This window comes from Cornus florida, unplaced genomic scaffold, assembly GCF_030987335.1.
Source record: "Cornus florida cultivar Cherokee Brave unplaced genomic scaffold, ASM3098733v1 CherokeeBrave_3.0.0_Hap2_Chr10, whole genome shotgun sequence".
Lineage (NCBI taxonomy): Eukaryota > Viridiplantae > Streptophyta > Magnoliopsida > Cornales > Cornaceae > Cornus > Cornus florida.
In genome coordinates, this window is record NW_026775580.1 from 100,794,144 (window position 1) to 100,808,020 (window position 13,877).

General features: G+C 35.7%; 2 protein-coding genes across 3 annotated transcripts; one reads left to right on the forward strand and one right to left on the reverse strand.

Annotated features, from left to right (window-relative positions):
- Nucleotides 1-2,475: 2,475 nt before the first annotated feature.
- On the forward strand, nt 2,476-5,490 carry LOC132276399 (uncharacterized). Its single transcript, XM_059777807.1, has 2 exons — nt 2,476-2,706; nt 4,843-5,490. Exons 1-2 carry the CDS (start codon nt 2,622-2,624, stop codon nt 5,451-5,453), a joined length of 696 nt encoding a protein of 231 aa, XP_059633790.1. The 5' UTR covers nt 2,476-2,621; the 3' UTR covers nt 5,454-5,490.
- Nucleotides 5,491-5,626: 136 nt separating this feature from the next.
- On the reverse strand, nt 5,627-10,062 carry LOC132276400 (probable dolichyl pyrophosphate Glc1Man9GlcNAc2 alpha-1,3-glucosyltransferase). 2 transcript variants are annotated; one of them, XR_009470881.1, is made up of 2 exons: nt 9,862-10,062; nt 5,627-7,095 (listed from the first exon to the last, which is right to left on the reverse strand). XR_009470881.1 is itself a non-coding variant. In XM_059777808.1 (2 exons), exons 1-2 carry the CDS (start codon nt 10,045-10,047, stop codon nt 9,382-9,384), a joined length of 465 nt encoding a protein of 154 aa, XP_059633791.1. In that variant the 5' UTR covers nt 10,048-10,062; the 3' UTR covers nt 8,535-9,381. The 2 variants fall into 2 exon arrangements, 1 of the variants encoding a protein (XP_059633791.1); XM_059777808.1 differs by lacking the exon at nt 5,627-7,095 and adding an exon at nt 8,535-9,660.
- Nucleotides 10,063-13,877: the final 3,815 nt, after the last annotated feature.

Below are 13,877 nucleotides of genomic sequence, written 5' to 3' on the forward strand. Positions count from 1 at the left end.
TGATCCAAGCCTTACGAAACATAATGGGCCGTGATCCAAAGTCCAAACCTACAATTCGGGTCGTGTTGACAATATTAATAGTCCATATCTTCAAAAAAAAAAAAAAAAAAGGCCTCACAAAATTTCAAAAGACGAAAATGCCCTTTCTCTTTGTCGTCGCATACAGAGGGTTAGAATAAAAGCTGAAGATGCCTTTTGTCATGTTGCAATATTTGATTTTTCCTTTAGATACATGAAGGGTTGCTCTGGTCTTTTCACATTAATTGTAACTAGGACTCGATGAATTTACTTATTTGTCATCTTTTTATGTAGGCTGAGCAATGGCGTAGTCAGAAATTTCCTTCAATGGGGACAATATTTAATAGCAATAATATATATATATATATATATATATATATATAATTTTTAGTAAAACAATATATGTAAAAATTAAAACATTGATTCATAATATTTCTATTCAGTACATTCACAACGATTTTTCACATTATTCATTGTTGTTTCAAAATTTAATTTATTGAATTAAATATACTAAAAAAAATTTAAATTCAATGAATCAAAAATAAGATATGAAAAAGAAAATAACTAAGTTACCTAATTGTTCTAATATATCACATATGTAAAAAAATAAAAATAAATAAATAAAACCATGATAATCAAATCTAACCTTATAAGTTATAACAAGATAATTCAATCCATCAGAAATTTTGATAGAGTTGAATATGTGATTTCGTTGATTTGGGTTGAAAAAAAAAATTAAAAAAAATTTTCTAAGTTTTATTTAGAGAATAATAATTAATAACACAATTACACAAACTAAATTTTGAAAGAACAATAAGTTCTAAAATAATTTTGATAATAATAACGAATAATTTTTCTAATTAAAATTATAATATCAAATAATAATAGTAAAATTTAGATGATAAAAAATATATATCAGATTACTCCCGAGGTATTATAAAATGAGACCGCAGTATGATTATAGTAGGGTATTTGAAAGAAATAGATTATTACCTGTCTGTTGCACTACATTGAGTGGGTCTACTGGTAATTCCACTTACTTTGTTTGGATTGTGGAAAATGTTTGAAGACTGAAGATGTAATGAAAATAATCTATTTGTTTGTGTAAAGTCAAAAGTATGATAGAATATATTGATAAAATTATTATTATTATTATTATTTGGAAAGTGGAAAAGAATATAATATTTTGGGAAAGTGAAAAAAAATATTATATTATCTGATAGATAACTGTGAATGAGATTTTAGTTATATATATATAGCCTATATATGCACACTGTCAAATTTTAGAGGCTTTTGGTTATATATATATATATATAGTATATATACGTGGATTGTCAAATTTTAGAAGGGACAATTATATAAATATAAAAAAAATTTCATATAAAATTTTAAAAAATTAAAAGTTTAGTGGGGGCAACTGTCCCCACTTGTCCCTCTGTGGCTACGCCACTGAGGCTAAGTGTTTAAATGAAACATCAATTATTTCATACATTCTTATCTTTGTCTTTATTTATTTGTTTGTATAGTTCAGGACTGCTTAATAATTTCTCTTTATTTAGATTAATTTTAAATACTTATATTTATCCTTTTTTAGAAATTTTCATAATAAACCAGCATCTTGTTAAATCTAATTGATTGGTAATGTGCAACTTGATAAATATTGTATACAAAGATCGAACTCCACATATTCATGGTGCCTGGTGCGAGAGTATTTTAGTAATTTTTGTACTTTTTATATTGTCACAGTGTGAGAGTATTTATTCATTTAAAACTTTGTGTATTAGTACCTTTGAAATTTCTTTTAACCCAACCTTAATTTTGGGTAAACCAAATAAAAATTAATGTATTCTTGTACTTTTAAATGTAGTATGTGTTTAGTGTTTTTCCTTATTTTCTATTTAAATTGTACCACTAATTTCACAAAAAAACAAAACAAAACAAAAACAAAAACTTGTTGAAATATAAATCTAAATTGACTTAAAGCAAGCCTATTGAAAGAGTAGTAATCATTCAAGTTTTTCTGTTTACTTCAAAACATTCAAAAATGTTACCTTTTTTTCAACTAATAAAAGTATCTTTGCGACATCCCAATAAACCAAACTCAAATCTAATCAACAAGACAAATTTTACCATGCAAGTGTAAGGATCAATTGGCCACCCCTATTGGTATCCAAAGACACAGTCACAGTATATTCTGAAGAAAGAAAAAGAAAACAGTATAAAGTAGTAAAAACCCTTTTATCCAATTTTCTCATATCATTCCTTCATATTCCTTGACAATGGTGGGCCCATCCAATTCCCAGGTTTTGAAAATCTGTAGGTGTGTTCTCAAACTTCGCTCCATTTCTTAACAAAAAGAAATCTGGATAACAACTCACACAACGGCTAGTAGGGACCACCACTCTCAACTTTTGTCCTTAAATCTCTGCACCCCTTAAATATGTCCTTTTCTCGTCACCTCACTTTTCCCGGAAAAGTGATACACCATTTTCCATTCCCACAAACATGTTTACATTGTTAAAGAAGAAAACCCTTTTCTCAAATTAGAGTTCCCTTTCTTTTTCTTCCCATTTTCTCAGATTTTTTTTTTGCAAGCAATAGTGATGGTGATAAAGAAGCTTGGGTGCTGTGAGTGGATTTTTCTTTGTATTCTGCTGCTTGCAGCTGTTGTTTCTTCCAAGAACCATGGTAATCTATGTTTGTCTCTCTCTCTTGATTTATTTGGTTTCATAATCTATTTTATCATAGCATATGATATGCCTAAAATATCCTCACTTTTGTTGTTGTTTGCAACTAGAGATTTTGGTTGATTATTCTGATATTTGACTAGGTTTCATTACTTTTTCTAGTAAGATTTATGGTTAAATAGATACTAATAATGACAGTAGAAACTCTTGTGGCACTCTCTATGGTTAGTTCAGTATATGGAAAAATAAAAATAGATTATGATAAGGTGTAGTTTTGATGGAGAATTTGCATTTACTATTGATTGAGTTTGTACTTTGTGGAAGAAGCTGAGAAAAATAACTTTAAAACAAAGATATATGAGAAGATACCAGATATTAGAACGATTCGACTTTCAAGTGATTTAGTTGAAAATGCTCAACTTTTAGTGTAAAGGATATATGAAGAAGCTTGCTTAATAGGCCTGATACTGAAAAATTGTAGTGAACACAATGCGGAGTGAGCAATTTTAGAATCCAATATACGGATGAACAGGACAATATTTTTGTTAAAATATTAGAATGTAAAGCAGTAACAATGTTGGTGTTGTGTTTGAGTGGCAGATTCTATATTGCTCAAGTCCACCTCTAACTATATAATTTGTACATAATTCATAAGATAAGTTTTGATAAATTTTTTTTAATTTTTTTCCAAAGAAACAAATTTGGTCAAGAAAAAGATTTTACAAGATGGATGGAGAAGTGGTGGTCCTTCAAAGAGAAGTAAAGAATTCACAGATGGAATGAAAATATTTGGTCAGCCATCTTGCTCTGTCACACATAGTATTGGCACGAGAGCTTTGAACAGTCGTCTAGTTTAGAAGGTATTAACAGCATTCATGTTAGCAAGGACGCTGTTTAAGAAAGCACCTTAACATTGGGGGTATGCTTTTCAGACACCAATTCTAGAATGAGGATTGTTGCTTAGGTATATTGATCGAGGAACAGGAGGAGGACTTACAAGATAAGAAACCATTTGATAGGATATCTAACTAAAACAACTCTAATCCTCAAAAGAATAGGATGTACATATATTCCACCTTAAAATAGTTAAGTTGTGGATGAAGATTTGCCCGGAGGCCTTCACCAAAAAAAAAAAAAAACTGTCTTTTGATACAGATGAGAGGCATCTATATACCTGATGTGATGGATAAAAATTAGGCTAGCTGGTGATGGACTTCCTAGAAGAAAAATAGCATTTGGAAAATGATAAACTTGACTATCTAAGAGATGAACACTTGGGAGAGAGACTCTATTATTTTTAAATACTGATAAGAGTCTTGTTAGACACTATCCATTAGAGTCGCGCAAAAAAAACGATCGCTTTTTGTAGCATTACTCATGACATTATTTGGTAGCTACTACTTATATCTGAGCTCCAACCACTCTGATGCAAGTCAAATTTATTAGGAGGGACTGAATGCCAAATGATACACACATTTCCTTCAAAATCTCGAGAGTCTCTTTTTCAGCTTTATAAACCCATCCCGACTGCTCATAAGAGTTGGGAGTCTTGGGACCTATTATAGTTGTTGTACCTTAGCAACTATCTAAATTTTTAGGGACCCATGACTTCATCCAGGCAATACCTAGCATTATCTCATTACGTCACAAAAGTGTGTTGTTAAATTGCACTTAATTCTATTACTATCTGTGAATTTAAAATTGTTCCGACGTATTAAATATCTGCATCCTTATGAATTCTGTTTGAAGTTCATAGTTATTAGCGTGGCAGCAGATTTTACACCTCATCGCAATAGTTTTGTTCAGATGGTAAGTTGCAAAGGGTAAAGATTTTGATGGATGATGTAAATTCGTGTTAACTCATGAAAAATAATAAAATGAAGTATATATACAAAAATTGCGAAATTGGGGTGAGAAAATTCAGAGCTAGTGGCAACTCTAACAAAATGAAAAGGAAAGCGAGATTACAAGGAATCAATGGAGAAAAGTCTCTGATAGGGAAACCGATGCATGGTTAGTAAAAGAGATGTGCATTGAGATCCTGGATTAAATAATAATAATAATAATAATAAATCAGTTGCAAATGCTTTTGAATAATTTCTTACAGTAGGTTGTCACAAACTGTTTTGTCCTACAGAAAACCCTGCAAATGATCTTGTGGACCTCATCAACAAGAATCGAACAGCTCAAAGGCTTTTGCCACTAAACAACAGTCCTGGTCTTGGGTGCATGGCCTTGCAGTATGCAGAGGAATGCAAAGGGAACTGCACTGCTAACAACACCATAAACTATCGACCGCCGGAAGATGACTTCACAGAGGTTTTTGCTCCCAATTGTGGTGTGGAACTACCCACTTTTGGCATCATATCTGGTCACATTGTTGGGTGTCAGCACAAATATCTCGAGCCATCAGAAGCCTTCTCGCATGTCCTTGTTCGAGATAAGAAGACTCTATCCCTAGTGAGAAACAAAACACATACTGAAGTAGGAGTTGGCTATGTTAGGAATCATAAAGGGGCTTACTTTTGGTGTGTTTTGTTCAGTAGTAGTCAGACAAATACTACATTTGTGCTTGAAGATCTTGGTAAAGGGATCAAGCAAAAGAAAGGGTGCTATAGTGGAAGCAGCATTCCATGCAGCAGTGGACAGAAAAAAACCAGTGTGTTTTCGAACAATATTTTTGTCGCGTGTTTTCTATATATTTATCTGTTGGAACACTTGTGCTCCAATTTATTCTTGACAATTTGAAAAAAACTTATATTTACATGCTCTAAAGTTTTGTTTCCGACTCTGGAATACCTTCCAAGTCGCAATTTTCTGGCTCCTTTCATTCTGTGTGGTTTTGAAGATTTGCACTTCTTGATCTTAGCAAGTGTGAGACTGTATGTATTAGCGAGTGTGAGAAGTATGTATTATTCCCAGTAAGACACATCCTAATCTATGATACAATTACAGATATTTGTAGCTTTTATGACAGAATTTGCATCTCATGATATTTGATAAACCTAAAAATTCAAAAAAAGAAAAATGTATATTCATTCTGATGGATGTTCAAGAAAATTTCTTACGACAAACCACCCATTTCATCCAAACGATTGCACCTTCTATAAAATCAGCAAGGAAGGTGATATTTAAACCGTTCTCGATCTTGCTTAGACTTTGTTACAGTGACAATTGTTTAGATGAATGTCATTTACCTAAATTATTCAAATTTACACGAGGTTAGGAATTATCACTGTACATTATTTTCTTTTCTTTTTCTTATTAAATTAATATTACTACTTCCTTCCATTTCTCTTCCATTTGAGTAAAAAATCCTAAGCAGCTTGAAGAGAGCCATGTTGGAAGTATTACTGAATTTAATGAGAACCTATACATTCCATGAATGCACTCTATCCCCATTGAACTAGTTGATGATACACAATTGGCCCTCTTCTACGTATAGAACATCCCATATATTGTCATGGAAGTCCAACAAATTTCAGCTTTTGTTTTTCCAGGCAAAAGTCTGGCTGATTATATAAAGAGCTTGGAAAATATTGAAAATTCATGATGAATATAATTGATCTAACTAAATATTTTTGTGAACAAATGAAAGTAATTGCCTTTGTTGTCCTTAAACAAGCCATTTATGCTGATAGCTACAACAATCAATTTCAATGCAGAATCTCAAAATATTCTATATCAGTATCTAAACACAATCACCTTCCCTGTTCATTTTATGCTCTTAATGAAGAGGGATTTAAAGATAAATTTTGGAGGTTCTTAGTCTTTTCTTGCCCTATTATTCCACACCAGAGTTTCTCAGCGGTCTATAATGTGAGGCTTCCATTGAGTCTCCAAATGTGTTGTTTTTTTGGGGGCAAAACTGTTTTACAAAGAAGTTACGATGAACAAAAATGAATAATTCAGGCATTCAAGCATACAGTGCGTGTAAAGGGCAACTTAAATGTGCCATCTGGTAGCACCTGAGCTATTTTATAGAATCAATGGGACCTAAGGATCCATCTTAGTTGCCAAATCAAAGAGTACATCATCCCTAACGAACAATATATAGAAATCATCATGAGGGGTAGGAAGGGAAGCCTGGTACCAAAAACGATAGGATGTAGAAACTGTCCCCATGTCTCAACAGCCAAAAGGCCCAAAAGGTAACACTTTCTGGTCCATCCGATATAAAACCCTTGTTTCTTGGCAGTGCCAGAACTCCCCTTTAATCTCGATTTATCACCTCTTTTCCGCCCTGGTACAGTCGCTTCTACCACTTTGGTCTTCGAGAAATGCCACGAAAATCCAAACCACATGACAATGAAGTGTAGAAGCAGCAGCAATACCTTTATGGGATACTCTTGGGCTTCAAATAAAAGAGGGAAAAGCGAATAGCAGGACACTACAGAGAAAATACAAAAGTTTGTGTTAGCAAAATCCAAACACAGAATAAAGTGGATAATAAATGTGGCAAGAGCGCATGAAGTAATCAACTTTAACAGGAAAATGGAATGGAGTTAATAGGAAAAGGCAGAAACAACATCCTAGCTTTGTTTAAAAATGAGCAACCCAACAAGAACAATAAGGGGGCTGTGTTTGTTTAGGTTTGGAAACCAAGGGGTCGAATTATGGAGACAAACGTTGTAAGCAGATTATACGGCACACGATTTTTACTAAATTTGGGTAAATAATGATACAGGTGATGTTCCACATTTAATTTTAAGCAATGAAGAATACAGAAACTTAAGCCATGATGTTTAAAAGACAATAATTTAAACAAAGAAATGCAGTAAAGAACTAGAAATGAAGTATGGCATTAGGTAGTAATGACATACATGCTTGGCAGAAACTCATATACCCAACAAAAAGAAGAAAAAAAAAGGATATATTGCAAATAAATTCTAGACCTAAAACCTCCAAAAAGGAAAAAACAAAAAATGAGGCCCCACTAGAACTTCATTGCTAAAACTAGTCTCTTGACAACCAACTTCAAAATTTCATAGCTAGACTCAAGTTTCAAGCAAAAATTTTGATGGGCCTAGAGATAAAAAGGCCCTCCCCCCCACTCCTTTTCCTTCCCCTTTCCCTCCAACCAAACAATGGAAGCTCTTTCTTTTCCTTCCCTTTTCCCTCCATTTTTCTATTTCCCATTCTTAGCTCCAACTAAGTGGACCACAAGATATACTCAACAGACTTAATATAAAGAAGCCAGTGACCCAAACAATCGCTAGAGACACCTCCCTTGAGACCAAAAGAGCCTCATGGTTGACATGGGCCCTAAAACCTTACTTTTAATGTCCAAGAGAACAAGTTTTCTCTAGCCATGCTAGCTGAATTTTTACAATTCAGTATAATTATGTTAAGATAGAGCTCTCTTTATGTTCTTAAATAGAATGCATAATCTGATCTAATGATGTTAATCTCAGCCAGCAGAAAGGGGAAAAAAAGCTGTACAGTTTTTCAATACAAAACTCAGACCATCATTTGTTTGGAACCTAACTCTTAGCCCGCCTTTGAAGGTCATCATATTTAGGATTTTGAATTTTCAAATCAATTGCATGTATCGGATCATTTCTGTATAAACACGCACATGGAAAAGGTTGTGGTGATTTCTAGCAATTATGATAAATGCGAGGAAGAGAAAGAGATGGGTTGTTCTAGCAGTTAGGCCCGCCTTGTTTAAAAAAGAGTGGTTGGCAAGAGATAACAGAGTGTGTGAAGGAAACACAATGTATTCAAAGTTGTCTACAAAATACCGAACACATAAAACATTTTTCATCCATATGTGCATAGACTGGAGAAATAGAGAATGGTTGTGTTAGCATGGATGGCAATAGCAAGTATAATAGGCACTTAGCAGACTAGTTTTAAAATGTGTATATGTATTTTTGTAATTCATATATGAACGTTAGGCTGAGCTTACGTCGTATTGCTTCCTTGTTTAATGTTAAGGCAAGTATAAAATTTGCCACATTTTTACCTATGAACAGCCCAACATGTCTTATAATCCATTTTAGGGCTCTTATTGGTACTTAATGTAATTGTATCTTTGTAGCAATAGAGAAATAGTAGCTGATTATCATAAATAATTAAGTATTAGGGCTCTTATTGATATTTGCGTCTTTTATGTGAAGGATTACCAAATTTTGGCCTGTTTAATAATTTATTGACTCCCCATAACTTAACATGAAATTCCTTTAATCCAATGTCACCAAATAATATTAATAAGGTGGTAACTCCATGGACTACTTCACAACGAAGGACGACTTCCCCTAGGGATTTATTGCTGAAGGCCCCTGCGGAGGAAAACCTTTATCCCTCAAAATAAAATACGTTCATCAAGGGATTGACATGCTACTGAAGAAGCGAAGACCAAGGCATAATTTTCATTAAGAGAGAGAAGGGGAAAAAAAGTGCCCTTCATCAAATTAAATCTATGAGCAAAAAACAAGAGTGCAATGCTTCAAAATGATTTTTGGAATACTACATAATTTCAACTTATTGCTACAACAGATTTCTCAGATAAAATTACTGCCAAAATTGCAGTAAATTTCTAACTTCTTTCGATTTATTAATTTATTTACATTTAATTACTGACCATCATGAAGTTCTTAATGTTCAGGGGGAAAAAAAAAAAAAATGTTCTTAGTAAGTCAATTAAGTCATATGCATTTCAAAGATGAAAAAATTAGCTTTTACTAGAGATTAAACAGTGGTTTATCAGCATAACTATTGACAACAAAAGGTAATGCCTGGCATCCTCCATGCTTTGAGCTGCAATAATGGCAAGGGGGATCACAAAGTGAAGTGATGCCTTTTCATGGACATGCCACCCAAATAGGAACCCGCATGCGTAAGCATAGGATACCCATCTAGTAATCATCCTTGGTTGGGGATCCTTCCAAGCCTTAATAAGAAAAGGAGATAAGGCTACCAGGACCGTCATGAAGGTAATCAAAGGAGTGATCTGGATTTTCATCATTTATTCAAGTACAAGATTGGTTCTTAGCTGATATTTGGCATTGTTAAGAAATTTGATAAAATTAACTCTGACAAATTTATAAATTGATCAGTCAGTCAGCTAAATTGTGTGCATTATGAATGGGCTTGTTTACAGCAACGGATACCAAATCCAGCACAAATAACACAAGTTATTTAATATTATTACCTGAGGTAGCACAGCAAAAGGAGACAAGTCTCCCACTAGTCCGCCAGTAAATGAAGCGGTTGGTGCTTGGATGCTAAATCCCAGTTTTGCAAGCAACAAAGCGAACCCTTTATCAAAAACAATATAAAATACCCAAAAATTTGGAGCCCAGTATGCATGGCAGAGTCCCCTGCCAAAAGGGAACATGCGTCGAAAAACTTGTTGTATGTGCAAAATAAGTACAGTAGGGTTACTAAATAAATAAAACAGTGACAGAGCATGGAAATTGGGATGACAAGCAATAAATAGTGTTGTATTTAAGCCAAAAAAAATCGGTGGAGGAGCTAGTAATTAGAATGCTAATTTCGTTTTAAACTACATATTCAAAATACTATGCATGGTAGAAATGTGAATGTTGAGATGGATGTGGCATAAAAGGAAATAAAATATAACAGAAATATAAATTAAATAAATTACATTTGAGAGAAGGTGCAATTAGCATCACTTTGGAAATAAAATGAGAAAAACCAACTAAGATGTTTGGCCCTCGAGAGAGCGCAAGTAACATGGTCCACATTGAGAGGTTATGCTAGAACACAAATGGAAATTAGCATAATTGAGATAGCATCATAATAAGAAAAGCGCGGAAACGTATAGGTTACCTAGAATTATGACCTAATTCTGCAAAAAGTTGAAAAAAAAAAAAATGACCTCAGACAGTTGGGGGACTGTGACCACTTTCTTGTAATGGATTGTGTGTATACATATACGTTCTCAATAATTTCTGTTGACATAAAATTTCAAGTTGGAATATACAATCAAGTGGTTCAATATAGCAAAACAAATGAATAAATATATGAGGATTCTCAACAGTAACAAAAAAAGGTACCAAACTTCATACAAATTTGATTGGTAAATTACCTTGCCATAATATACAAATGGCCCATACGCCACCATGAAAACCGCCACGACGGCTGCCCCCATTGTGGAGGGAAAAAAACTCCCCTCTAATAAGAAGCGTACACGTCATCACTACACATATCTACATTCCAAGGACATATGAAGCCCGTCATGCTCAAGCCTAAATTGAGTGTATTTTTAGCCCAAGACCATTGTTATTTGTCTTCCAACCTCCATCAAGGCCGAATCAAGAGGTCATCAGCCCAACTTGTTAATATTTAACATCCGGTCCGTTATTCAAGCCCAGCCGGATCAAAGTATGTTTAGCCCAGTTATTCAAGAATGCACAAGTCCTACCAGTTGAAGGATTTACCATAGAAGGAAAATTCTGAGATAGGAAGTTCTGTACAAGGCAAGTTCTATGTATGGAAAATTAGACAATGGAAAGAACTCTATTAGTAAAGAATGTTTATATAGAAAGAATTGGAGGACAAGTAACGCGAGTCCTACCATAATTTTACAATCTTTTGTATATAAATAGAGGCTTAGACCTCCAATAAAGGGATCAAGCAATTCTACGCTTTTCTATACACCATTCTTATTTATTCTTATTGTTTTTGAGTGAGTTGTTTGATTTTTCTCAATCATTATTGGTTGAGCGGAATTTTGCACCTACACTTTGGCGCCGTCTGTGGGAATCGTATAAAAATATACTCCCACTTGTTCTTCAAATCAAATCCTTAGTCGTATCTGGAATGTCAAACGGAGAGTCAGCAATAAATCAACAGATAGAATTGATGCAAAAGATGCGAGAGGAGTTCTTACACCAATTTGAGACATTCCAGCAAGCAAACGATACGAGTGTCGCCCAGATAGCTGCGCTTCAGCAGCAAACTCATACGCTACACACGGCAATGGCCAGGCTAACGCCACAACCACCACCAGGCGATGCTGCAGCACCACCCCCCACCAAGAATTTACCTCCAGTTCACGAGCCTCCGGCCAACAGGCCACCACCCAACGGGGCTTGACCTAATGAGGTTCAGCAACAGCAAGGGACGAGGTCCGAGGCGGTTGCTTCGGATAATCTCCCGCGTCGCACACAGGACGAACAGGCCGAGTCCAGCCATAGGCTTACGGTATGGTCCAATGGCGTTTCAGATGGCGCACGCGTACAAGATGCCTTCGACGAAAAGAAGCTATTAAGAGTTCAGACACCAGCCGAGATGGTTAGAGAGCACAAGAACTCCTTGGTCAAGACCCCCTTTACTGACGATGTGTCACTTGTGGAGAGACCAAGGAAGTTCACTATGCCATCCTTCACCCAGTTCGATGGGGCAGGAGACCCCTCTCGGCATCTCGATCATTATGCGCAAAAGATGGCATTGGACGATCATAACGATCCGTGGATGTGTAAGGTTTTTCCTACCAGTATAACCGGAGCAGCGTTAGAATGGTTCAGGAATAGGCCACACAAGTCTATCCCTGATTATGAGACCTTGTGCACTATGTTCTTAGCCCAGTATTGCGGAAATAAGAAGCAGAAGAAAAGTATCGCCAGCCTTTTCACCATAAGGCAAAGGAAGGGAGAAACTCTACAAGATTTCTTATCCAGGTTTAACATGGAAGCCTCGGAGATAGCAGATTGCCACCCTGCCACGGCAATCGAAACATTTAAGTTGGCAATGATCCAGGGAACCAAGTTTCACACATCCTTGATCAAATATTCCCCCCCGGATATGCAGACTTTGAACGCTAGGGCACAAATCTACATTCGGTTGGAGGAAAACGTAGCTCACCGTGCACAGCACGCTACCCTCGTCACAGTGGAAAACAAGTCTCGAGAGAAAGCTGCAAGCACAAGGATGCAGAAGGTTTCTCATGCCACCACATAAGTCACCCAAGCGCCTGAGAAGAGGCAAAGGACAGAGGACAGGCTTACCCCTCTCCGTACTACCTTAGCACGCCTGTTCCAAGAGAATAAGACGAGGTTCGCAACTCCTCAGCCCATGAAACAACCCTTGGAGCAGAGGGACAAAAGCAAACATTGTGCCTACCATAGTGTAGGTGCAAAATTCCGCTCAACCAATAATGATTGAGAAAAATCAAACAACTCACTCAAAAACAATAAGAATAAATAAGAATGGTGTATAGAAAAGCGTAGAATTGCTTGATCCCTTTATTGGAGGTCTAAGCCTCTATTTATATACAAAAGATTGTAAAATTATGGTAGGACTCGCGTTACTTGTCCTCCAATTCTTTCTATATAAACATTCTTTACTAATAGAGTTCTTTCCATTGTCTAATTTTCCATACATAGAACTTGCCTTGTACAGAACTTCCTATCTCAGAATTTTCCTTCTATGGTAAATCCTTCAACTGGTAGGACTTGTGCATTCTTGAATAACTGGGCTGAACATACTTTGATCCGGCTGGGCTTGAATAACGGACCGGATGTTAAATATTAACAAGTTGGGCTGATGACCTCTTGATTCGGCCTTGATGGAGGTTGGAAGACAAATAACAATGGTCTTGGGCTAAAAATACACTCAATTTGGGCTTGAGCATGACGGGCCTCATATGTCCTTGGAATGTAGATATGTGTAGTGATGACGTGTACGCTTCTTATTAGAGGGGAGTTTTTTTCCCTCCACACTTTGCCCCAAATTTCATTTTTAATTGAGTGACGGCTCCCATTAAAGAGGGAATTGAAACAGGTTTTTTACTTTGCTTCAGAGACGGTTCGAGGACTTTCATTATTACTCCGTCGTACAAGATTCTGCAAGAGTTACATTCGCCCTAGCTACACTCCTGCGTTCTTCATTCCATCGCCTTGTCAGGTTAGTTTTTTTTTCGCATCTTTCTCTTCAATCTTTCATTATGAGTACTTCATCTACTCCCGAACGTATAGACATTGGGGATTCTGAATCCACACCTTCATCTTCCCCCGTTCGCATTAGGGTTCCCCCTCCTAGGGTTTCTACAGATCGTCTTTCGTTGAATCAATTAGGTACTTCCCCCCTTCCAGCCGAGACATCCACCTCATGCTCTGATAATGTTCTTAGTCATGAAGAGAGGAAAGCAATCATCTCTATTCGCCGCATCAAGTTCTCTGTTGCTTCGGTAATGGAAGAATT

Bases quoted from the DNA above. Each gene is read 5' to 3' on its own strand.
- LOC132276399 (XM_059777807.1), top strand. From the start codon at position 2,622: ATGGTGATAAAGAAGCTTGGGTGCTGTGAGTGGATTTTTCTTTGTATT. The intron at 2,707-4,842 runs GTAATCTATGTT...TTTGTCCTACAG, and splicing joins TGTTTCTTCCAAGAACCATG to AAAACCCTGCAAATGATCTT.
- LOC132276400 (XM_059777808.1), bottom strand. From the start codon at position 10,047: ATGTTCCCTTTTGGCAGGGGACTCTGCCATGCATACTGGGCTCCAAAT. The intron at 9,661-9,861 runs GTAATAATATTA...ATGAAAATCCAG, and splicing joins CTTTTGCTGTGCTACCTCAG to ATCACTCCTTTGATTACCTT.